This window comes from Falco cherrug, chromosome 4 (genome assembly GCF_023634085.1).
Source record: "Falco cherrug isolate bFalChe1 chromosome 4, bFalChe1.pri, whole genome shotgun sequence".
NCBI lineage: Eukaryota > Metazoa > Chordata > Aves > Falconiformes > Falconidae > Falco > Falco cherrug.
Window position 1 is genome coordinate 69,307,849 of NC_073700.1, and position 25,775 is coordinate 69,333,623.

At 38.7% G+C, this 25,775-nt stretch overlaps 1 protein-coding gene across 2 annotated transcripts in view; it reads right to left on the reverse strand.

The window, feature by feature from the left end:
• GPR158 (G protein-coupled receptor 158) overlaps positions 1-25,775 on the reverse strand; it is a 209,959-nt gene that overhangs the window by 78,842 nt on the left and 105,342 nt on the right. For both annotated transcript variants that reach the window (XM_055709593.1, XM_027799290.2), the window contains exon 5: positions 10,087-10,155. In XM_055709593.1, the coding sequence (XP_055565568.1) occupies positions 10,087-10,155 (69 nt within the window). The remainder of the gene's footprint in view (positions 1-10,086; positions 10,156-25,775) is intronic.

Genomic DNA, 25,775 nt, shown 5'->3' on the forward strand with positions numbered 1-25,775 from the left:
GAACATCTTCAGTTCCATCCCCAGCACTACTGTTACTTCTAAGAACAGAAGAAATCTCATCTCTTTCTACTCATGTGGCATAGATTTAAACCCAGTCACTACTCCTTTGAATGTTTCATTTTCAGAAATTAATCTGGCTAGTTTCATGGTGAGTCTCTTACCTGATGGCCCCTAACTCTTCATTTTTTGAACACTGGCAAACTAAAATTTTGACCATTTCTGCCAGATGAGTTTATTATTACCAATAACAGAGTAAATAGATCATAACTTATACATTAGTACTTGTTGATGTGTTTGGATAATTTTATATTGCACTTATATTTTATGTCGTAAACTTGTCTCTGCTTTCATAAGTATTTATATTACTTTTTCCAATTCCTCTCTACAAGCAAAAAGCTAATTTCTTATTTACATCATGTTGTAAGTGGCGTTGGGGTAAAAGCATTGATTTTAATCCCGCTAATCTCTTATTCCAGAGTTTAGAAATGAGAAGTTTATAAGAGCTACACAGTAATGAAAACTTTCCACTATCACTATTATAATTATATAAGATTTTTCCAGGGCAAAGATTTCACTAGTTATAGTATCATTTTGCCTGTAAACTGAAAACTGCTTAACAACATCTAGCAGTTGGTATTAAACACCATAAAGTATCATTGCCTACATCTTCTTGATTCTCAGCATGTAGAAAGACTGAATAAACGCTCATCTCCAGTGGATGAAATCTCTTTTCTTAAGGATGTCTTCCAAAACCATCAACTTTTCCCTTTCTCCATTGTAATGCATTGAATTTCTCATGTTTCTGAATCATTTACCATTACTCATCCTCCATGGTGTGACACTTAAACTCAAGTAGACAGTTAGGAAATACCTGATGCATTCATATATAAAGGAAAACAAACTGAGAAGAAAAACCAATTGAAAAAAAAAAAGCATAGATCAGGTCCTGTATTATTCACACTTAACAGGCTTTGAAACGGAGATTCTGCCTCTCCCTTTTCCGCTGTGTTAATGCAGAGTACTCTATCAAGTAACATGGAAGTTGATAGGTAAGATAGCATGTTTTATCACTCAGCTGTACATATTATACCAGTCTGTGTCTCGTGGTTAATATCTCAACCTCATATTCCAAGGCACAGTGAGTTAGCATATTGCTTGTTTCACTCTGGTTTACAGTTGCACTCAATTTCTTACCAGAAACAGTGGGGTAGCACCTGATTATCAAAGTTAAGTCTTTCTTAGGCATGAAATGCTTCTGCTTTCATTTTACTTCAGATTCTTGTTGATGCAGATCACAACCCCGAACTAAGGAAGCAGACAACAGCTGAGTCCAGCAAGTTCAGCAAGATTTAACAACAAGCTACAGGCCTTTCACTTGACTACAGTTGTTGCTCCCTGAGTCTCAGGTATGACCGCATGCGTAAACAATGAGAAATAACATTTGGTGGAAAAATATGAACATGCCCCTAGCTTTCACTAAAAGACACTTGGGTAAGTGAAGAAGAATGACTGAAATTTATCTCCCGCCAACATGCAGTCTCTCAGGTGCTACACTAACTAGTGAAGGTAAATCACTGACGTCAGGACTATGCCCTACTGAGAATATGTCAGATGTTGACTACAACTTTTAGGATTTTCCTTTCTGGCATAGTTCAATCCTGGCTCATCTACACTATCAAAACCTCTTCTCTCTTTAGTTTCACTGTTTAATAAAAATTTGGTATATTGTTTTTCATTATCTTTCCTGTTAAAGTTCTATCACATTTATATTTTTAGTATGACGGCACCTTTTTTCACATGTTGATTTTTTCAGTAATTTCAGTTACTACAGTAAAACCTGAACATACTCTAAAACATAGTGCATATCGATTCAGTTCATGTGCCCTGTGGTCAATCTGATCATCAAAAAATGTTTGGCTGAGAACAATACTCCTATCCTTTCTAGCTTATATGCCACTGGGATCCAACAAGAGTTATATAAAACGAAGTACATAATTTTTAAATAAGACGTTTTTCATGTTTTGTTACTCAAATTCAGCAGAAACAGTGAAGTCAGATGAAGACTCACTAATTAGATTTATTTTTTTCTATCAGGTGTTCTCAGAATTCCTTGCCTTGCCTATAGCACTGCTGTGGTCTCCCACTCAAGTGCTAGCCAAGCTCCTAATGGTTTAGCTTTAGAGAGCCGAGCAAAATGCATGAATTATTACAGCATGGGTCCAGGCATTAGGAAGGAGCATCCCATGAATGTTTCCAGCACTATTTTCCTCCACATGAATGTACTGACATGGCACCCTTTGATAATTTTTGTGTGTCAATGCCTTCTGTGGTCTGAAAAGAGCTCTCCACAATCTTTACATGTCAAATGTAGCAGATTTATAAATGACAGGCTGTAGGTAGGTCAGTGAAGGTACAAGTACTGTACTTGTACTGTACAAGCAGAACTTGCGCACATGTTATCGCTCATACTGTATCAAAAAATCTTAAAAGCCCTGGCTAAATACTGCGCAATGTTTTTCAGGATTGTGGTCTGGTTTTAAAATACAAGTTTGAAAAGAAGACGTTAATGTAGGGTCTTTATCTACAAATTCTTATACATGCAAGTAAGTGTATTCATGCAAGTTACTTCAGTGGAATTATGAGTAAAGACCACAAGATCTTGCTCTGCTCCCCTCACCGCAGGATTAATTTCACTGAATGAAGGGCTGACAAGACTGGACCACAAAAGTTCCTGCAAGCCAGCAGTGCAAGACAGTAATCTAAAATAAAAAGGTCAGTGAAAACCCAATGTGACAGTTGATTCAGGTCACTGACTGCTGTCCTCTTCTCTCCAGCTCTCAAGCCCTGCATACACACATATACTTGCCTATTCAGTGAACCTAGATTCTGACAAATGGGTCCTTCAAATTCAGTTCTCAAAAAAGCTTTCAGAGTAGCAAAAATAACACTGTCCTCCTACAATCCTGTCCTGTACCTTTGGATCCATGGAAGGAGAAGAACAGGTTTTGTCTTGCTATTGCAAGTAGCGTCACAAGTATGAGCGTAGGAGTCTAAGACACGAAAGAATAGTAACATCAGTACAAGTACAGTACTTGTACCTTCACTGACCTACCTACAGCCTGTCATTTATAAATCCCACTACATGTTGCAACAACGTCACATATTTCATGACATTATCCAAAAACTACAGCCACGTGACTGTATTATGTGCCTGCACACTGCCTGGTTGGGTAGTCTTTATCCTTGCAGATTTTTAAGACCTACCTGGATAAAGCCCTTAGTAACCTTATCTTATAGCTACTCCTATAGCTGACCCTCCTTTGCACAGGAGGTTGTACTAGAGGCCTCCTGAGGTCCCTTCCAGCTTGAGGTATCCTGTGAACACAGCACATAGATGTACACAAACACACAGAACACTCCCCTCACCAAATTCTACCTGTATAATATCTCTACTGAGTTTTCAATATCCCAAACATTTGTCAAATACACAGAAATACCAATATCTAATGAAGGTCAGTGTTCCAGCACTCTCCAAACCAGCTGGCTGTGACAGTTCAGGACACATAGCTGTGGCTAATCACAGTTCTAGATGTGGATATCATATATACAACAGCTTCTAGTTATCTCCTTTGTAGTAGTTACTACCTTTTTTAGGATAGCTATGTAGATTAGTGACAACAGAATCATGAAAAACTATTGCACTGTGTATGTTGTTTTTCTGCTATTTCAAATACGCTTATTCAAAAAGCAGAAATTCTTCAGTGCCTGCTTCCTGTTAATAAAAAGTCATCAACATTTTTCTTAGTGTGGTTCAGGGCAAGGATACAAGTGCTCCTGGTGCCCATGAGGTTTCTGTATTTTGAAGCACAAGCTTGTAATGCAGAGGCTACACCAGCTTAGTTCTGGCTTTTGCATTCAAAGCAAACTGGCTCTCAAGAAAAGCTATTGGTTTACTGGTTGCAGGTTAACATTGAAAAGTACGTTCACCTGGGAAGGACACTGACTGAGAGAGACAATCTTCTGCCCAGTTCCCTCACTCCTCTGCCCAAGCAAGACAGTGTAGATATAAAATGCTGGCAATATGGTATTTAAAGTCTGCCTTTTCCATTGGCTGGACATCTAACCCACTATGATCCAAATAAAATGGGAAGACCCTTTTTTAGAGCACTAGGGAAATCTGTAGTGATTATCTCTGAGCAGATACTTACGCTGTGTCCCTGGACTTCAGTGACATAAACACTATACTGAACACAGGCGTGTTCTTTAGCTACTGTGAAACAAGAACAATCAAATGATGGCTGTTCATCATAAAAGCTTTAAAAACTATTTTATCAGTAAAGAAGATGTAGTTATATGCTGAAAAAGAATCAAGCTAAAACATCTGCAGTATCAAGAATAGCCTGCAGCTCTAAACATGTTGGAAAAAACAAAACCTTTCAATTGGCCTCAGTGAGCATCACCATGTAAGGAATGAACAGTGACTAAGCTCTTCTAATGAATCCCTTGTAGGCATACTTGAGGCATAGATGCATAAAACTATTATGCACTATTCCATTTTCACATCTGTTAATGCCAAACCCAAAGCTTTCCACTGATCCTGCTCTGCTCAGGGCTGTGACCAATGGAACTATCACAGCCTTATCCTCCCAACATGCAGGGCTCACACCTTCTATGCTAATATACATACAGATCATTTGAGGGAAAAAGTCCACAATCACATCTAAGCTACACTACTCCCCAGTTTGTATTCCTTCTCATAAAACAAAAAGGTAGGTCATTCTAGCTTGAGTGTGAAAGTGGGAATAACACAGTTCCAGAAACAGATCCTAACACCAACTACATGCAACAAGACGTCTGAGTGCAAAGTTTATTCCAGGCTTCACTACTGAACTGCTTCATGAGCATTAGGAAGTCAGTGCACTGCTACCCAGCAGCTCCATTTCTCTAAACTGATAGCAATAATGCCTCGCTATAATTAGCGGTTTGGAAGAACAGGGGGTAGCAATAAAGACAAAGAATTTGGATTTCTTTAGCCAAAAGAATAGAAGACTGAAGGGAAAAATCCTAACAGTCTTCAAAGAGATACTCCACAGCCTCCTAAGCTATGCCATCTCAGGGCCTAACTGACCTCACTGTTATAAAGGTTCCCACAGACTGTCTAACATTACTTTCACTTGCTGGAATTTAAACCCAGTACTTCTTATCTGCTATATCAAGAACACGGAGAAGAAATTATTCCCTTCCTCTTTGCATCATGATACTCACTAACTCTTATCACTGGCTGTAGAAATTGTATCATAATATTGCATGGATTTTGGAGTGCATTTTGGAGTTTCAGTTAAAGTAGACTGGAAGTATGGAAAATGTTTGATATATCAGATAACCCGCAGTTGCCTAGGGTGGAATTCATCACCATTTGAGGCAAAGACCCCAGACTTCCTTTATAGTCAATGAAGCCTTGGCCATGATACACTTCATCGTCAAGTTCTAAGTATAAAACAAGTCATAAAAGGTCCAATTTCTCTTCACTAACTCTTTGTTAAGCATAGGATGACTGTTTCAGCTATGGATATGTATATAAGAAACACAGACTCATAGAATAATTTAATTTGCAATGGAGCTCCAGAGGTCATCTGGTTCAGCCCCCTGCTCAAAGCAGGTCTAATCAGGTCAGGTCACTCAGAGCTATGTCCAGTCAAGTCCCGATACCTTCAAGGATGGACATTCCACAAGCTGGGCAACCCATTCCAGTATTTGACCACCTATTTTCCAACTTGCACCCATTACAGATGCCTAAAAGCAGCTGAGATCTGACCTCTAATGCAATTAACAGGCTACTCTTTTGCAATGTTGTGCTTGTGCTTACTTTATTTGAAGTTCTTTGCAACATGCAACAAGTTTTCAGACCTGTGTTATACAAGATGTATTCCAAGGATTAACATGACAAGGAGTTAGGAAAGGTCTAAAAGCTCCATCATTATTAGTTAGTATTTCTGGAAAAGGAAAGTAATGAGAATCTTCCTCTCAGGTGCCAAGTATAGAAATTAAGAGACTGCTCCATAAGACAGTCAGGTTTTGGCTCTCTATTCAAAATCTAAGAACAAAGAAATACAAGAAAAATCAATTAGAGAGCCCAGGGTTCATTTGGAGGAGGTCCATCAACAATTGGAAAGACTAAGTAAAGGGAAATCAGAGATGTTACTGTGAGAACTAAAGAAAATATCAAGAAAAGAACCTCAGAAATGAGAGTTCCCCTGCAACTACTGGCTAAAACCTATGCATCTCTAATTAGACAAAGCTCATCTGCCTACTTATAATTCAGAGAAGACCAGTGTGTTGTTATCAGTATAGCAAAACTTGAATTTGAATAATAAATTTTGGTGGAGACCATCATTTGTGCTTCCCATTTGGTTAGAAGGGCATTGTAACAGCTGTTTTTCTCACCAAAAGCAGCTGGCTGGTGATATTATTTTTCAATTAATGATGGTACGCTATGAATAGATTACAGCATGTAGACATGAAAACAATGACAATTAGTGAAAGAGATTAAGCAACATAACAAAGTAGGTTTTGGTTTCCATTTAATTGGCGGGTAGGGAAAGTCAGAGATGCAATAAAGCCCTTCTGGACACAGCAAAATTTTTATGCTGAAGGCTCTCAAAACAATCCAAGACAGACTGGGTGAATGGATCTAGAAAAAGTGAGAATTAAGAAAGTGTAAAGGAGTGGAGAATAACGATGCAGAAGACTCTAAAGCAGTGTTGAGAAAATCTATGGGGATTTTGATTTTTAAATAAGAATGTAATTTTGCACAGAATACTTAAATGAACAGAGATTTGAGCTATTTAGAACTGAAATGCTCTCATTTTATCTCTTTATATTGTACATGCACTAAGCCAAGCTGTGTAATTCTGCATTTAGTTGAGTGTGAAAGGAAAGCTTTTTGGCGTTACCTCCCAAATAACAATAGAAGAAGAGATGATACAAAAAGGAAAACAGCCTTACGTTAAAGGAGAACACCTTACTGCGGTGATGCTTGTCTGGCCAAAACTGCTGAACTTTTAACTTGCATTTCATGTTAGCTGTGGAGAACATAGTCCAATTCGGGTGTGTAAGAGGTGAGAGCTGTATTAATTAGTCTTAAAGCTCTAATGTACTCTTCTATCATAAAGTAAGGGCCAAATCAAATAGTTGAAACAACTCTGCCTCTGGACACGTGTTACAAAGTATTTAACCACACCCTTGAGTTTCTTTTCAGAAACAAGTAAAAAGATCAAATAAATGGAAGAAGTAAATAAACAATGGATATGACCCAGGAAAAAGAAGATCTGCTTTGCAGGTATGTGAGTTATAACCAATGTGATAATTGATAATCTATGATCTACACCTTACTATGAAGGAATATGTATGTGAATGTCAGCTGGTGCAAACGAGACTCTTTCTTTTTAGAGCTCAGGCTTTCTTTCTCACACTACCCTGCTCTGCTTTGTGGTCCTTTTCCAGACAATAAGCATGTGAGCATACTTGGGATACTATCCATGTACAGCAAAATGTCAGGAGTTCGTGTTCCAAGGGCTCACACCCCATAAGTCACACCTTGCAGAAACACAGGCTTTTCTTTCTCAAAGATTATACACTGGCTTTGACCTACCTGGTCTAGTGGAAGGTGTCCCTGCCCATGGCAGGAGGGCTGGAACTAGGTGATATTTAAGGTCCCTTCTAACCCAACCCATTCTGTGATTCTATGATGTAACTCACCTCTATGACTATACTTTAAAGCCTTCACAGATTTATTGTTCCACTGTCTTGCCCTGGATCAGAAGTTGATGAAATCTACCTTGCAGTGAATTGAGGGGCAGGGAGGTTGAAATTCTGACACTTCTGTATCAGTCCCAATCTTCTTTTTTTTTTTTTTTTTTTCCCCACAAAAAACATATTCTTGTGGTTGGTGAAATCAGGATTATCTGTCTGAATATTAATATGACCTCCCACTACCACACTCTCTACATCCCTCCCCTAAGACCTTGAAAACAGAAATGGTTACATTTCTCTCTTTTCTGTTTCAGCCTGTAGGAGTAGCAGCCTGATTAGTAATTACCTGTGCAAGAAAGAAAGCAAGCCCCAGCAGAGTGTGGAGCATAAAACTGCTATAAGAGAGAAGTCAGGTTATACACTTTGCATATTAGTTTCTAACAGAACGTGTTCTCAGTGGACTATTTTATATAGTACGAGAATGAGATGTGCAGAGAAGGACAAGCTCTAGTCAACTATCTACATCCCAGCTGGAAGACAGACTAATCAGGAATTCTCAGCAAAAAAATTTCCTCAGAATACACCAAACTGTCATTTTGTTTTTGGTGTACATTTAACACTACTGTCAGTGAAAAAAAAAAAAAAGGGAGGGTGGGGGGTGGAAATGTTTAAACATCAGTGAAAAGCTGAGGGGATGCTTTGGTTATCAAATCTCTCCCTCCCAGCTCTATTTCTTTTCCTCTCCCTCTGCATGTGAAGGCAGTGGATGGCAATCTCTTGCACTTAACAGTATGGCTCTCCTTCAAGTCAACTGCTGAGAGAGAAGTGATTTTTCACTGACAGTATCCCCAAGGCTGAGCACCTGAAGCCTGAAGATAGATAGCCACCAAAGGACATTCATCCTTTGAAATACAATTAGAGGATGAAGACAAGAACTGGGAAAGAAACTGAAGATGAGTGATGGGTGAGCAGACTGCAGGCACAGCGAGAGCTATGAGGCTTTTGGCATACTTTGGAGTTGAGGTTGTACAAACACTGACTGGTTCTTACGGAGCCTCTGCCTGGGGAAGCCACTACATGGATCCAGGGTTCTCTGGGAAAGCCAAGAGGAGATAGCCATGGAAAGGAAAGCCCTTGTGTTATATGCTTTATGCATTTCTGTGAATGCTTCCCAGCATTTCTACACCACCTGAGGAAGCAGTGCATGGGCTTTCAGTTCTGCTGACTGGAAAACTATATGAAAGAAGCTCTGAAAACCCTGGGGAGAGGTACTGCAAGTTGCAAAAAGTATTCGTACAATATGGAAAAAAATCAAAACTACTTTCTTCCTGATGTCTGCAAAGTGAAAGATGAAAAAACACATAAAACCATCTTAGAAATGGACACTTTTTCTTTAGAACACGAAAGGCCCACATGATTCAAAAATCAACGTATAGAACTTCCATCAGTATTTGTGTTTGCTATAGTATTCTTCACACCTCAGCCTTCTACCCTTTATTTGCTACTTGTTTAGCAACTGCTAAGGAGTTTTGTTTTCCAGCTTGTCTCTCAGTAACTACATGATGGTCTGTAAAAGCACAGAAGATTCTGACTATTGAGGAAAGGAGACATAAACATATTTTAAAATAATCCACAACTCCATCATTGATTGCCTCCTGATCTGCATGCTTTCTATCAATTTCATTGAATTTACACTTCGCTGTCTTGCTTTGTCTAGTCATTACCTTGGGTTTATGTGGCAATTAACAAACTCAGGTTTTCTGGGATTTTTTAAAAGAGAAAGGATCTATATTTTTGTGAGTTTTGTGATAGAATCCTTATGTAACAGTGAAATCACATTTTTTTCCCCACTTAGAGCATAGGGATCATACCATCCTGTTTTCCTAAATACATGGCATTGCAGATACCATGTAGCTTCAGAAACATCAAAATATATGCTAGTAATACACTGAAATTGTTACTCTCCCTTGTACTACACTCCACAGAAATACTTGGTATAATCAATGTTTTACACACCTTGCATATTTTTCCCATATCATAGCTTAGAGAGGTATCATTCAAAGCAAAAACTCAGCTTAATCCAGAACACCTAAGAGTTCCAAGTAAAAGACACTGGAAAGTTCCTTACACTGAAAATGAAGAATTATTACAAATATAGTAAAACATTCAAGTGTTCTTAAGAATCTTTTCAAAACACAGCATATTTTATAGTCAGATTAAACTAATAATTACATGAACAGTTTTGAAATTTATATTTACATCAAAGTAATTCATACAATTTTTTAAAATGTCTGCAAGAATAAAATTTTTCAAAAAATGTATAGTTTGACTTACTGGGAAGTACAGAAGAAGCGATCCAAAAAGGATGGTTTCCAACAGCACCAGCCCTGAGGCCCTGATACTCTAGAAGACAAAAAACAATACAAAATTTAGAAAATTCTCTCTGTGTGCCATTTAGAAGCTGGGTTCTTTGCAGAAGGCACCTTCACTTTTGTCAGCATAATGCTTCTACAGCAATGCTTATTAAAGCACGGTATTAAGCTGTCTGTCATATTGGCATGCTCCACATTCTTTAATTCACAGGCCCCTTACAATGGTTGTGTTTTACAAAATCCAATTTAAAAAATCACTCTTTCCTATGTGAAATACTATTCAACACAGATTACCTGGATATGTTTTGAAACTGATGAAATTGCTCTCAAGTGTGAAGAAAGATGGGTCATGGGAATTACAGATATGAATTCAACTGTAGAATGTGTTCTGTACTATATAAATTTCAAGAAGTTCTTCGAACATTGTGGCTTATTCAATATTAATAACTTGGCTTCTATAATATGTATGAATAATCTACAATTCTACTGAATACAGAGTGTGCTCTTAGATTGAAAGCACCTTTATTTTTCCTGAAATTTTGTACAAAGATATTCAGATTCAAAATATATACAAAGATTCAGATATTAACTTGTCAGAATTGTAAAACATCATGCCATTTGCTCATTGATTCTAATGCATGCTCTCCATCACAGTTTTCTTACATTTTAAAATAAAAAAAATCACAGATTCATAAAATCATTTAGGTTGGAAAAGACCATTAAGATCATCAAGTCCAACATTAACTCAGGACTGTCAAGTCCATGACTAAACCACGTCCTGAAGCACCACATCTATGCGTTTTTTAAACATTTCCCAGGATGGCGATTCCACCATATCCCTGGGCAGCCTGTTCCAAGGTTTGAACACCCCTTCTGTGAAGACATTTTTCCTAATATCTAATCTAAACCTCCCCTGGTGCAACTTGAGGCCATTTCCTCTTGTTCTATTGCTTGTTATCTGGGAGAAGAGACTGACACCCACCTGCCGACAGCCTGCTGTCAGGGAGTTGTAGAGAGTGAGAAGGTCCGTCTGTCCCCCATGTGTGTTCCGTGTCATCCATCATACCCCCACACACACTCCCCGAGCTTTTTTCCTAATACAATGTGTATTCCAATAAGTTCCACAATTTATGTATAGTGCATCTGTGCCTTATCTTAAAGACAAAATGTCATCACTGCTTCCCATTTAACCATCTTCTTCCCCTGAGACCCTGTTCCATACGCTGTTCTGGAAGAACACGGTGCTTTCCTAATCCAAGCAATGCTGGCAGACTGGACAGCCAAAGAGGCTTTTCCAAAAATCTTTTGAAAAATCCCCTTCTTTCACATCACAAAATCTTGTGGGCTGGAATTAATGGTTTATGGTAATCCCTCTAATAGTTCTAGATGGGAGAAACTTATCTTTCAGAAGTAAGACAATTAAAAAAAAACCCCAAAACTGAATGGATGTACAGACAAATTTTTGGTGCCCTGGGGTCCAGTTTCAGCTTGCAAAAGACTGGGAATTTGCTAGATAAAAATGCAGCTTTTCAGTGAATCTATAATCTTACTCTGATTTCCGATTTCATCATTAATTTTTTCAACTGGTCATTTTTACAACATCTAATGTACTGAACATAGGTTGAAAGACATGGAGAAAATTCTCAGAAAACCTTTTTGATATGAGACAATTATGGAGCTACCTAATTTCTAGCAATGGTGACATTTTGCAGCAAGGCTGTCTAAAGCATGTATATCAGCAGAGATGTCATCAACATCCTACATAATTGTGCACCTCAAAAATTATCAGAAGTTACTTCCAATGGGTATTCACATCAAAGCTTCTGTTTTAAATAAAGAAAAAACAAAATAGCTCCAGGGGCATCTTGGTGCTACTGATGCTATTTTAATCGCAATTAAAGCCTGGAGTGAGGATTATGAATGGTTTTCCACTGGTCTTAAGATGATAGTGGTGACTATTTGGTTCAACCACTGCAAGATTTTTGCAGGAAAATCTTAGGAGCACACCTTTTTTCCTTATTCTTGGCCAGAATTTTTCATGTATTTGAGAACCATTATTATGCCTCCTCTCTTCTAGATTTTTCCAATTCTTTCACTTTTCCTTGTGGATCTTAACCTTACACTATTGTACTAAGAGTTTCACATTAAGGACTGCAAAACTGTTCTGCCACCTCTCTCTAAAATTGCACCCTGAAACTGAGACATATATATTTCTAGTAAAATTTTCATGCTTCCATGAAACGTTTCTTAAAAAAGCAAAGCAAAACAAAACAAAACACTGACAAACATCTAAAATAACGTAACCACCTTTCTGAATAGAATGCAATGTCTGCCTTAGCGATTGCTAAAACTTTAATATTGACTCACAAGTGCAGCTTATATTTATACTGGGTTCCTGCAATGGAAGACATTTGTTTCAAGAACTGAAGTTAAAGTGTTTTGGTTTGGTTTTTTTTCTCCATTATGATGTTGGGTAAAGCATAAACACAATCTCAGATGCAAAAAGCTGGGAAACTAGTAACTGAAATGCCAATGTCAGTTTTTTTAGGCTCCAGCGATCACACTGTTCAATGATGTATCAAATTCAGCTGAGTCAGTACTTTATAGAATTTATTTCTGTCACTTGGACATATGGGCAGCCTTACCCACTAGTCTGCTAATGTAAAGACAGTCCACCACTTCTGTACTGCATTCCCCCACGTTAACAGCCCTGCCTCACTTCATCTAGAAGGATGCTCCAGAGAGACACTCACAAAGCATATATATCAACAGGGAAAAAAATTGCACAAAGCACATTGATTCTGCATTTGTGAGACACTCATTTGTTATAAGCATCCCTAAGCAATAAACAAAGATGCACAGGGATGATATTATCTTTTATGGCTGCTGTAATAAAATTATTTATGTACCCATATTTCTGTATTCAGATGCATTCAACTTTTTCAAACAGCATTACAAAAACCAATACATATAGATAACTTTTCAAAACTGTTTTCTGCAGACACTTCTGTTCTGATCTAACACCAAAAAGCTGGAAGCAAATGTTTAGATGCCAGTTATGAAGTCATTAAATGGAATACTTCCAGATTATTTTAATTAAGAAGTGACTAGACTGCCAATTACTTTATAGCTTATACATTTGAAGCTATGGATCATGCACACTGCTTTGACACATACAATAGAAAGTGCAAATATTTTCATAAACCATATATAGCAGTGTGAGTTATTTCACACTTCTAGTGAACGCACAAATTAAGCCTGAGACGTAAGTTCTGTATGTAGCAAATGGGAGAAAAAAAAAAAAAAAAGCTCAGAAAGCTTAGAAAAGGTTAAAGTCTGCCTCCGATAACATAGGTTTCACACTTTGTGATGTCCAGCATTGTATCACAAATTTTAAAAAATGCATTATAGAACCATGTCCACAAGATTCCTTTTGTGGCCCTGATTCTGCCATAGCTGGGAGCTCCACATGTTTTGAATCAGTTTTTCTTCACAACACCTTTGAAAGAGAACAGCACTTTACTCATTGGAAATTACTGCAGAGGGCTCTGTCCAACACCGTACAAGACAATGGCAGAAGTCAGTGAACTCATGTCTCTCTGAGCAATACTCAAGCCACTGAAGAAGGTGGGTTTTTTTTCTTATTTTGTACAATGCATCTATGCATGACAAATGGCCAAGCCACTAGTTGAAATGGGCATCATATAGGGAAGATATAGGGAAACGGCCTAAAGAAGCTGGTCTTCAAACAGCTCCTCAGGTGAACATCGTTTCCTAAACAATTATTGCACATGCTGATAAGTCTTTTCTTATCAAGCTTTTTTTCTGGGCAGCACGATCATAAGATAACCTGCAGGGGCAAAGAACTTCAGTGTTTCCAGCTCCTCTTCCAAACATGATTTTCTTCTCACCTGTGTTCCAGTAAGAACCATTCTCTGGATTTTCTATGCATTTCTGTTTCCTGCCCTGAAAGAAGTGTGGCTTACAGAGCAACAGTGGAATTCAAAGTGAGCTTGAATCCAGGTTTTGACTGGGATTTTATCTCAGTCTTTGATACCTGGAGTATGAGAGTTTTAACCCAATGTTTACAGATACCACAGCTCTCCTTAATAGGATTCTTCAGCAAATGGAGCACACATTCTGGCAGAGATGAATGCCATCCACAGCAATGAAGAAAAGCACAAACTTCAAATAAGAAATATTCCAACCAAAGAATTATTTTTGCATAAGTGTAGAGAAAAGAAAAAAATGGGATGGAAATGGAAATATCAGAATGCTCCCAAACTACATTTTTGAAATGCCAATGGTTAATTTTCTCTACTGCAAAGAAAAAGATCTTTTAATAACAAAAAGGTAACATGAGAGCTTTTGGGTTAGAAAAAAATACACATTGACTTAAAAAATGTATGAGACTTTTTTCTTCCAATAACCCTCACTGTAGCCCAAGAGGTAAGGTCCAGGAAGTAGTATCTTCATCCAACACTGAAGCTTTAGTATCAGGGAATAGCTAAAGAGGAGAAAACCAAAACTAAGCAGGATGTTTTAAAATTAATTTATTAGACAAGGATGCTCTATATCAGATAGACAGTATTTCCGCCAGTGTCTGAGCACCAGTTTTTCCACCAAAAGTTGAATCCTCCACTGTACAGACTTTGCAGATACAGCCCCCTTAAGGCATGGCTGTGGGCAGCTTGACTTTATGGGAATCTGCAACATACACAGGAGTGAATATGCCCACATACCTCAGGAAAAAGGCCTTTGCTCTTTTAAGAAAACAAATGAAAGATGGAAACAAGTAACAACACAAAGCCTCCACCAACTGGTGCCCACCTATACTGTCTGCACAATTAAAAATCTCCAATGGAATTCACAGAAATCATGACCGTTTAGGACATAGCCCTGAAATTCCACACAGTAGGATTTTCTTCCACTTGCATGTAACATTTGCTCAATTTCTCTTCCTCTTCCTCAACAGCTGCTTGTTTTTTTGCATCTGCCTTGCTTGTTGGCATTTATTTTGGGGTTTGCTTATTTATCTGGCTGTTCATCTTACATACAGTTCTGTTTATTGTCACTTCATCTGTGTGCTCATTTCCCTTTTGGAGTTTTACTTCTATGTTTACTTATTTGTGCCAGTAAAGCTGTCCTTTCTGGTTTTCCCTGTCTCAATGGTTACACATTGCTGACACCTAAATGCAATTTATTTTGCTTCTAGCTTCATGCTAACTTTCAATTAGCTACCTCTGCCACACATTTTCCATATTCTCTAGGTTTGTTTGCTTGTTAGGTAACTGAGATCTTGGAATAATAATAGTAGTAGTAGTAGTAATAATGATAATATATATTATATAGATAATAAAGATAAGTCAAAGGAGGAAAGGTAATGCTTGAACTAGGCATTAGCTTCAATCTAGTCTCTGTCCAGAAATAAAAAATTGGAATCAAACCAAAAGGAAGCAAAAAGTAGTACGATATATATATTAGAGGTCAAGACCAGATATGTACTGGTTTCTACCATCTTGTTCATCCTGAGCTAGAATTTTTTTAGAGAGTAGCTACCGTCCTTCAGTTCTCCAATGAACAATAAAATCCTCTAGGACAGCTGTAGCAAATCTGATGCTTTTGTCAAATTGTCAGCCATGAGAAGAATTCAAGTGAACTACAATATGTGTTTCATGGGAAGCCATCAACAGGGCCAGCTAGCAAAATACAAGACAGGTTGAGGTACATGGTAGCAAATGCAAATAATGAAGTAGTGAGGACACAAGACATAAAGGTCCCTAAAAATCTGCATACTAGAACAGTAAAATGTCTTGCATCTCTATGTAATGTACTTTGAGAGGCATTTATGGAAAAAGTGAGCTTAAGTAAACTAGTATGATGTAGGCAGTGGCACAGGCCACATAGCCGAGCACATACCCTTGTGTTATACAGCCACTACAGACTGGACCAGCACTCCAACTCAAGGAGGAACACGCTAGGAAACATTCACAGCAGCTCCTTCAGCTGTGATACAGCTACTAACAGTTGTGAGATGCTACTGACTGTTTTGCATTTCAGTGACTAAAAGTTTTAAATAAGTGTTGGTGATCTACAGTAAACAAAACTATTCACAAAGTCAAGAAATAATCATGGTTGTTACTGGCTCTGAGTTTAGATATCACCTCCATGTGAGATTCAGGGTTTGATTGCAACTCCGTGTCCACATATAGGGTCAGTCATGATACATCATGTCATGCTACATGTTCAGTCCATAAACAAGTTGAGGAAGAGCTACACTGAAACTGCCTTTGTAGGCTTCCCCTTGGAAGATGAGATGTAATGGTGGGTCATGGTAACCCCACAGCAGGTTCTTTTGCTCAGTCAAGCAAGATGTGCTGATGAGAGGAGACAGAGCCTTGGGGCAAGGGGCAGGGAAAGCAAAATCAGGGTGCTGGGGTGCAAGGCAAGGCAACCCTGTGACACAGGAGACCTTGCCAGACCTTCATGTGGTCCAGACACCTAGGCAGTCAAAGCTGTTTTTGTCATTAACAGTGTTTTCAATATTTCACCACGTAAAAATATTCTTAATTAGCAAGACAAGGAAGTAGAGGCTGGTTCATTACTTCTGCTCTCCTGTGAGGCAAACATAGCAGTCTCTGCAGAGCAATTCCTTTACAGAAGGCCTCATTCACTGTTTATTAGAGAAATACAGCCATTTTCTAACTTTCTCATGTATCTTTTCTCATTAATAAAAGCAAACCAAACACACTATTACAGGGGGGAAGCCATTCACCACAGGTCTGTGCTGCCCTGTGAAGGGCAGTCCAGCTGAGACAGAAGCACCCCTTTGGCACAGAGTCACTGCCGGCCTCGGCTGAACCAGCAGGACTGGGGCTAACGCCTGCTTTGAAAACTGAACACCTGAACAGAAGGCGGCACAATGAAAGAGGGAGCGTATGCCTGAGTGAAGAACATCAGATTCTTTTTATATAGCTACTGCAAAACGCAGAAGACTGTGTGACCACTCATCAGTGCTCGGATAAAAGTAAACACAACTGAGGTGCAGCTGCATTATTACCATGCAGGTGGCTAACATGTAGATCACCCCGATTCCATTACGAGTTTTTGAGGTCTACAGCTTTTCTAGGCAAGGAGCTAGCATGTTAGGAATGTACAGAGAGAAAACACAAAGTTATTAATCTGAAAAGAAAAAAAAGAAGTGAGATGGAATGGGCCGGTAAAAGTAGAAATAATGTGGGTCCTAGGGGTCACATCTGCTAACAAACACTCATTTGCAAAGTCTTGTGACACAGAAAATGACCAGTGAAACTTGAGACTTACACAGCTTTTCATAGTAAGATCACCACCCTTTATTCTCTTGAATATATTAGAAAAGGAGGTGTCTGGGTAGGGTGGCAGAGCAAAAATGCCTAGTAATCTACAGAATGGACTTGCAGAAACTGAAAGAAAATGAAGTAACACTGCACAGACAGATAAAGCTGTAACTACTGACAAAGGTAAAACATCAATTAGTTGACCTAAAGCAGTACTATTCACTATAATGAATTAAAATGATGTCAAGGAAAGTTACCAGAAAAATTCTTATAAATAACAGGGTTTTGTTCTAATCCACTTTATCCAAAGGAAATTAAAAAAAGAAAGTTCCAAGTCTTTATATTCTCCAGGATACTCTAATAAAGGGAATATGACCTTTACAAACAACTAATCATCAGCTGAAAGAAGACTGAGATGCCCTTTTCCTTCCATAGTACCTGTTATTATGCATGCTTTGTATCGATAAATACTCTAATATGTCACAATGTGCATAATAAAATCTAACTAATCTCATAGAATCACTCATAGAAACATTTGTTGGAAGGGACTTGTACAGGTCATCTCGTCCCATCCCCTGGCCAAAGCAGGAGTACTGCCAACACTAGATCAGGTTAGCCTTGGCTTTGTCTATCCAAGGTCTTGAAAATCTCCAAGAATGGAGCTGGGTAACTGACGTGCTACCCAGCTGACTCTGGTCCGGCACTTCTCTCCTACTGAGAAAGTTTTACCTAATGCCTAGCTTAAACCTCCGAAGCCATAATTTGTGACTTGTTTTCCCTTCGTCACATCCCCTTCCATCACTTGTTATTACTAAGGAGTGTTTGGAACCATATTCACAACTATCCTTCAAGCAGGCTGCTACTAGATTGCCCCGCAGCTTCCTCTTCGCCATCCTGGTGAAGCTTAGCTCCCTCAAGCTCTACCAGTAGGTTATATGCTCTAGTCTCCACTAGTAATCACCCACTGGACTCTCTCATCTCTCCACACTCCTCTTGAACCACTGAGCTCAAAACTGGACCGAGTATTTCAGGAGCAGCCTCACTACCCCTGAGTAGAGTGGAGTAACAGCTTTCCTTTGTCTGCTGGCCACCCTCCTGCTGCCCAGTATATGTTTTTTTCCTGGACTGTGGTGAGAGCTCACCGTAGGCTTATATTCAGCCTGATTACACTGGAGCCACCTGGTCTTAGCCAGGCTGCTACTCAGGGCATTTGATTAATGAAAAGATCAGGACAAATGGAAGAGACATACAAGATATGAACAGATTGTATCAAGGCAAGGGGTTTTCATAGAGCTTCCTCATCCACCTCATTCCAAGACAGCGTTTCAGCCAGAGTTTTTTATCTGTCTGACTACTGGCTCTATTTTTGATCTGAAGGAGCTAAAATTGCATGTGTCTAGAGCATAAAAATGGAATTTCATTCTCTATTCTTGCTATTACCTTCAGCTACTTCTTAAACAAACTGACCAATACAAGAGGGCAGTTCCTAGATAAAAACTGAAATGGTGACTACAAGAGCTGAGGAACAAGCACATGTGGTATAACTCCCAGGTGTCACTGGAGAAGAATAGGTAAAGCCAGATCATGTTCATGTCACACTTCAAAAGCAGGATTTTCTGTGTTACTGTGCTATTTGGTTTGCTCCTGAAGCTTTCTCCATGGCAGGAATGAAATATTCATCAGCTCCACACGTGCTATTGCCAGTCCACCTCTCAACTTAGAGCTTTACTGTATATAGCCTGTGAAACTAATGAGGGGGTGGGGAGTTTATAGGTAGCACAGGCCAAGTATCCCCCATCTCACCTTCTGTTTCCCCCTACCGATTGTCTTAGCAGAGCACATTTACTTGACCAGGCCTGCAAAAATAACACTGATGGTGAAGGGCTGCTTTATGCCTTGGGATTTGCTCAGTCTTCTCTCTGTCCATACTATCTAGACCACATTAGTAGCCTTCGAGATAAACAGTCATGCCTTATCCCTGGATCTCAGAAAGTGACACCACTTCTATGGCAAATCACATTAGGAAAAGAAGTCATTTGTGCCTCTCAGGCACAGTTAAAGGGTTATAAATAAATGCTTAACAATTTATTTGCATAAGGGAAATTAAAAAAATGTAGCTGGCCAAGTTGCATCAAGTGTAACAAAACAAAAAGCTGAAATGATGGATAAACAAGCACAGGAGATACAGCATTTCAATTCTCTGTGGTCCTAAGCAATCCAGGAAATACAGCAGCACTAATTAGCATCGAATTTCTGAATATCATCACACAAAGCCTGTGATATAAGTGTCAAAGTATTTTCAGAGAGGAGAAAAAAGAAGAAATTAAGAGCCTAAATGAAGCTAAAGTATTTCTGTATCTGCTACATTGTGTATTACTGAATTAACAGAACTGTAGACTTTTGGTGTCAGTCCAGGAAGACTGCAGATCTCCCCAGGGCCACATGTCACTGTGTATTATATGAGCATGGTACCATGGAAACCTAGTGAGGGGAAAAGGTTGGCATATTTTGATTTTTTTTTCACTTTCATTAAACAGTTCTGTCACTTTTACAATATAAAGAATGACTGAGTGGGGCTGTGATTTAAAGAAAATTTCCTTTTGCAGATGTGGCTTACCGCCACAACACGATCTTTTTTTTTTTGTTACAGAACAGATAAATGAGGCCTACAAGAAATTATTAGAAAAAAAGCGAAGACAAATTTCATCTTTGATCTCACCTTTGAACACAACACATTCGTACTTACTAAACTGTAAAGGGTATGTACCACTCCGTGCACAACTGGAAAGCACACATGGACACATGACAGAATGATACAGAAGAAAACATATAGGAAGGACAGAAGGGCATAGAACATAGGGAACAGATACAGGTTTGCTCTGCTGTGCTAAGCTGATGTATTTGAAGTAACCAGATAAATTACTGTGCAAAACTGTCTCAAAACAAGTGAAACAAAAAGCTTAGCTAAAGATACATATGATGGCAGTGTGCTCGCTCCCTAGTGCTCCCTGGAGTAGCAGCTCAGGTGTGATCCTGGAGCTGCAGGTCTAGCAGATTCATTCAACTCCACACATGAGGACCCAGGAGATGTGATGACAAGTTACTGCATTGTATTCCCAGATCTGCCTTTTTCTTACTTCTCTGAAAACCCTTCCTGCTCAAATTCTTGTTTCCTGGTACAGGTGGTTCTCTACTTCTCTCAAACAACAGAAGGGAGAGGTTTCCTCAAGCTGAAAATATTTGGTCTGAAGTACAGCCGGTTGAAATGTTTTGTTACCAGTTTCTTTTCTTACTGAAATACGCCTTCCTAGCGAACAATTTATTTCAGTGTGACTGTAATTTTGCTTGGATTTCCATGTGCTCTTTTTCTAAAGCCCACTGAACTTCATCCCTGTCTCTCAACCTGTGTAACTTCTCCCAGCTACAAACACATTGTTATCTTTTTCACAGCGAAGAAGCTGTGTGGAAATACTGAAGTGCTACTTTTCATAAAATTTATTTCACTTGAAGTTTACCTTTAAGGAATAGAATACATTGATAATCTAGAGATATAGAGTATAGAGAAAGAATTCTTTCCCTGAGGCTGAGCTACAGCGAGCAATATGTTTGGCTCCTCTGTTAAGAAGCAAAAGCCGGATCTTCCCAGCCGGACAGCCGCTGACATTAAGAGCAGAACTGCATTTCATTTTGGTGGTTATCTTAATCCTGTTTGCACCTGGACAAGGACTACTAGGGACTACAAAATGGGCACAGAGGCAACTGGAAGGAGTCCCCTGAAGCCTCAGTTAGATACCCTGGAACAGCACTGTTGTCATTTTTTTATTTTATTGATAATAAACTCCAGGACTGGTTAGGACTGCTACTGAGGAAAAGGGAAATGTCAAATGCCATAACAAGGCTACGCTTTCATTTTATTATTGTTGGTTGATGTACAACATCCAAGCAACTAATTCCCAGCTAACCGCAGGAAACACTCTTAAAGTGAGAAATGGTTGCACCTCTTGAAAATTTCTTTGTGAAGTAAGATGAAATTCTGTGTCCTGCTCAACCTCTTACCACACAGAGAAATAGTTTTAATGATAATTGTTCTATTTGAATAACAGCGTTCTAAAAGAGCACGGATTGCAAATACAGTAAATTTCATGTAAAGGCCAATTTTCCAAAGATAGGCCTACAGTTATGTGCTGCCACTTAAGCTATATTGGCAAACTTTCAGAATTTTCTGGCATCTGCAGGCTTTGTGCAGTACTCCTAAACCAAATAAATATAATCCTCATGTTTTTTCATTTTCCTTTAAAGAATACTTACACAAAGGTCAACTTTTTTTTCTATCACTAGTTGTACCTGAGCTCAAACAGAATATAATTATTAAATTTACTTTCTACTTGAAAAAAAATTAGGAAAAGCAAAGGTCAAGCAGCCATCAATCATAAATCAATTTCATTAAAAGTGCACAAGGTGTTAGGGATCCAAGAAATCCCCAAATATTTTATTTTCCAATTCATGTGGTCCTTGATCCTTTCTGTTATACAAGTAATGAAACCTGCTACAGTACATCATGATGAAGGTAAGGTGTTCTGCATTTTGAAACATGGGTCCTGCTGCATGTAAGTTGCACTACACCGCCTACAAGACAGATAGATACCTGAAAAAACAGTATTTGTTGGTGAAGAACCCTGACTGTGAAAATGTTTAATGTCCCAGGGGCATCTTTTCTTCTAAGAGTAGGAATTCCATCCTTATAGACACGCTGCTTAGATCAAGATAACTGGTTCTCACCAAATAGTCATGAGTATGCAGATGAAGGAAAATCAGTAATGAGGTAAATAATGTCTAAGTTCAGTTTCAGTCTGGTCCTTATAGTTAATTTGAAAGCTGAGTATGTAAAATTATGATTGTCAAAATTCAGGATCACTTAAAGTGCCTGTTTCACTAGGTTATGTATTAAATTAATGCAGAAATGAAATTAAAGGAAGATGCAAAGGCATTATGGTCTTCAAGAATGAAATGTGCTTTAAAATTGATAGTTGTTTAATCAGCAAGGATTTAATCAGCAAACAGACTATACAAAATATCTGATGGAATACAAAACCAAATTTCATGAGCAGGAGGAAGGGATCAGTTAGCGTGTTCCCCTGGTTTACTTTACAAATACCTTCAGAATACCTGAACTGAATTTCAGCTTTCTTATTCAGCATGGCATCACCTGTTACAGAAGATAATACCACAGCTCACTAAAACAGTCTGTATAAATTATAGTTCAATCACGTAGAAAGAAAGAGTTTATGGTAAATTACAGGATAAAAAAACAACCTGACTGCAAAGCTCAAGGTTCATAGTATCTCAGAGGAAACAAACCAAGAATGATGTAAGAAGAGAAGGGTTAGAATAAACCTGATAAAGATAAAAAAAATCTCATTATTCACATGACTGAGAAGGCAAACAAACTATAGATTAAGATCATTATACTAATTTCAAATCAAACAAAACTTTAAAATTGTGAAGATTTTAAATCCAACAACAGTTTACTTTATTCACTTTCACTTTACAAGAGCTAAGTGGCTGAACTGCTCAGAACTAGTAACTTATGACTGGATCTGAGAAATGCTGATCCCCAAAACAGTGAGATCTTTTAGCTCTTCCGAATTTATTACACTAAGTAATCTCTCATTAAGTTTAGATCATGGATTTTATGTTTCACTGGAAATAAAAGTCTATTTGCCTTTGAAGAAAATATTACTATGTATAACTTAATTATTCTTCCTAGCACTGTACTGCCGAAAGCCCCAGCCCCAGGTCAGCTTCAAGTTATCACGGACCCTGCACAAGCAGAAAGTAAAAATGACTGTTAGGAGTTTAAGATAAGGGACAACAGTTGCAAATAACGATGGAACAACAAGGCAATATCTCATAGTGCAACAAGCAACCAGTCGTCCCAGCCTATCAGTTTCCCACCTGTAGTCACATACTTTGTTAGCACTTGAATCTGAAGTCATGATATGGAGAGCAGGGGATGCTCTCAAAAAGCCTCTACTAAGCATGAGGAAAGTATGAACAGAACAAGGGTTGTTTTTTGAAAAATGTAACAAGATGATGATGGAGGCCAGTGTTGAAACTTCTGCATCAAAGAAATGGCATCAGGACAGAGAGAAAAACTCATGTTGGAGTTCAAAAACCAAAAGGTACAGCTCATGTACGGTATCAGCAGGGAGATGCAATGAGGGCAATGCAAAGTGGCAAGAAGATAATCGTTTGCAGCATTGGTTTGACTAGATGGGAGCAGGCCATGACTGCATTTGCCAAGGCCAGCTGAAAGGACACTGCAGCAGTCGAGACACGATAACAAGGTGAGACAAGAATTTCAGGTCTGTGGACCAAGCAGAAAACATGTATTAGAAGGAGTTCAGGAAGGCTTAGACATAGCTGGAGGCAAAGTGAGCTCCAGAGTCCAAAATTATGTTAGATAACAAGCAGGTTGCTATAGCAACTAAGAAAGCAGTAGCTGGGATGTCTTAGAGGGAAGCAGGAGGAGATCAAGGTTTCTGTTCAGTTATATTGATATTGATGATAAGATGTCAGAGAAAAATGTCAAGATTTTATTCCAGACAGAGGGAGGCATGGCCAGGACAGGAAAGGCAGAAAGCAATCTGACTGTGTTCACAGCACCAAGTCCTAAAGAGAAGCTGACAGCATAAGGCTGCTGCTTGTGAGCTATAAACCTTCAACTGTTGCCCAAAGAAATGCATAAAAGAATGAAGAACAGGCATATGTTTTGGTCTCAACGATCTGTGTTCAGCTTTCACCATGATACAGCCAAAAAACCACAATAAAGCAGCACATAAAGTTTCTCTGTGGATGCCACCATTAAATAAAAGTTTTACAACAAAAAAAATCAGGTAAAAATGTAAGACACTTCCTAGAATAAGGTTTCCAATACAGTTTTATTTCTGCTATTTGAAAGTTCTTTTACTACATTTTTTCTGATAGTTTGTTTTCCCTGTTTCTTCATCTAACCTATTTCTTCTTTCTCTTTGAGTGGAATTTTCTACAAAATGTGGTTTTGCATCTTCAGATGTGCTTCACCTTAGTTATACTGGTTTTCAGCATCAAAATGGGGTCCAGGCACTGGCACGCTGGAATGGAAATCACAGCTGCATCAAAAAACACATTCCAATCTCTGAAACTTGGCCCTGTCCATTGGCCAAATACTTTTCCCAGAGACAAAGAGCTCATCAAGCAAATGACTGTCCTATGAAATTCTGCAAGCCTTCCTGGTTGAAAAGTCCCCCCACTACAACTTGGGCTCACACTTGGAATAGTTGTTCTGTGCCTATGCTTAAGACTCCTAAAACAAAAAGAAAGGCCTGCTGCAGACAGAAGTCTGCTCTTGGAATGGGAGGCATGCCAAAGACCTCATGCAAACCCCTGGGGACTTTGCTATTGCTATTGATTGTACAAGGAAGGTTCACAGCAGCATACAACTCCAAGACAAATAACAGGATAAATAAGTAATGTCTCTGTTATTCTGCTGACATGATAGGAAGTCTCTTCCCAGCAAATCTGTAAATGTCCATTCACAAACCCAAATGAAACTTCAGCTAAATGCAACTGTCCTGAAGTAACTGCATCAGAGAAGCAGTGGGGAAAGCTTATTATCATGTGACAGACCATTTGGTCTGCTCAGCTTCCCTACAAGGTCCACAAACACAAGACTCGGCAAGGATTGAAGACAGAGACTAACAGACAACCCAAAACCTTAGCAGTTTGCTCAGTTTTATTTCTAGCTCTGAAACAGCTTTGGAAGAACTATGCTATGCTGTAAATAGTTCTCATTGCTGGAAAATATATGCTGAAATTCAAGGATTCAATTACCTTTATTTTACATTTATTTTAAAAGTGAAATCATAGTGTTATACAATTAAACTTACATTTACTACTACTACAGCCTTGTCTCTGGGGACAGCAATCTTCCCAGCCAGCACCCTGCACTGAAAGTGCACTACTATCAGCTCCATCAATTTCATCTTTGAGGGTCTATGTTGTAGAGCTTGGTGGAATATTGGCAGAACAGATGATGACAATGATTTGTAGACTGCGAGGTCTTAAACAGCAAGACATTAAGGGTAACAAAGTAAAAGCCAGGAATCAGTCTCAAAGCCAAAGTGGAACAAACATGTCACGGTTCATGGCTGATTCACATCACTTTGAAGGCAGTGCACAGCCCTACAAGTCATGTATTTTGTTCAGATGGGCCCTAAGGTGCATAATTCAACTTTGGAGAAAAATGTTGGCTTAATATAAAGATATATGAAGAAGATCATAGGTCTTGAATCCT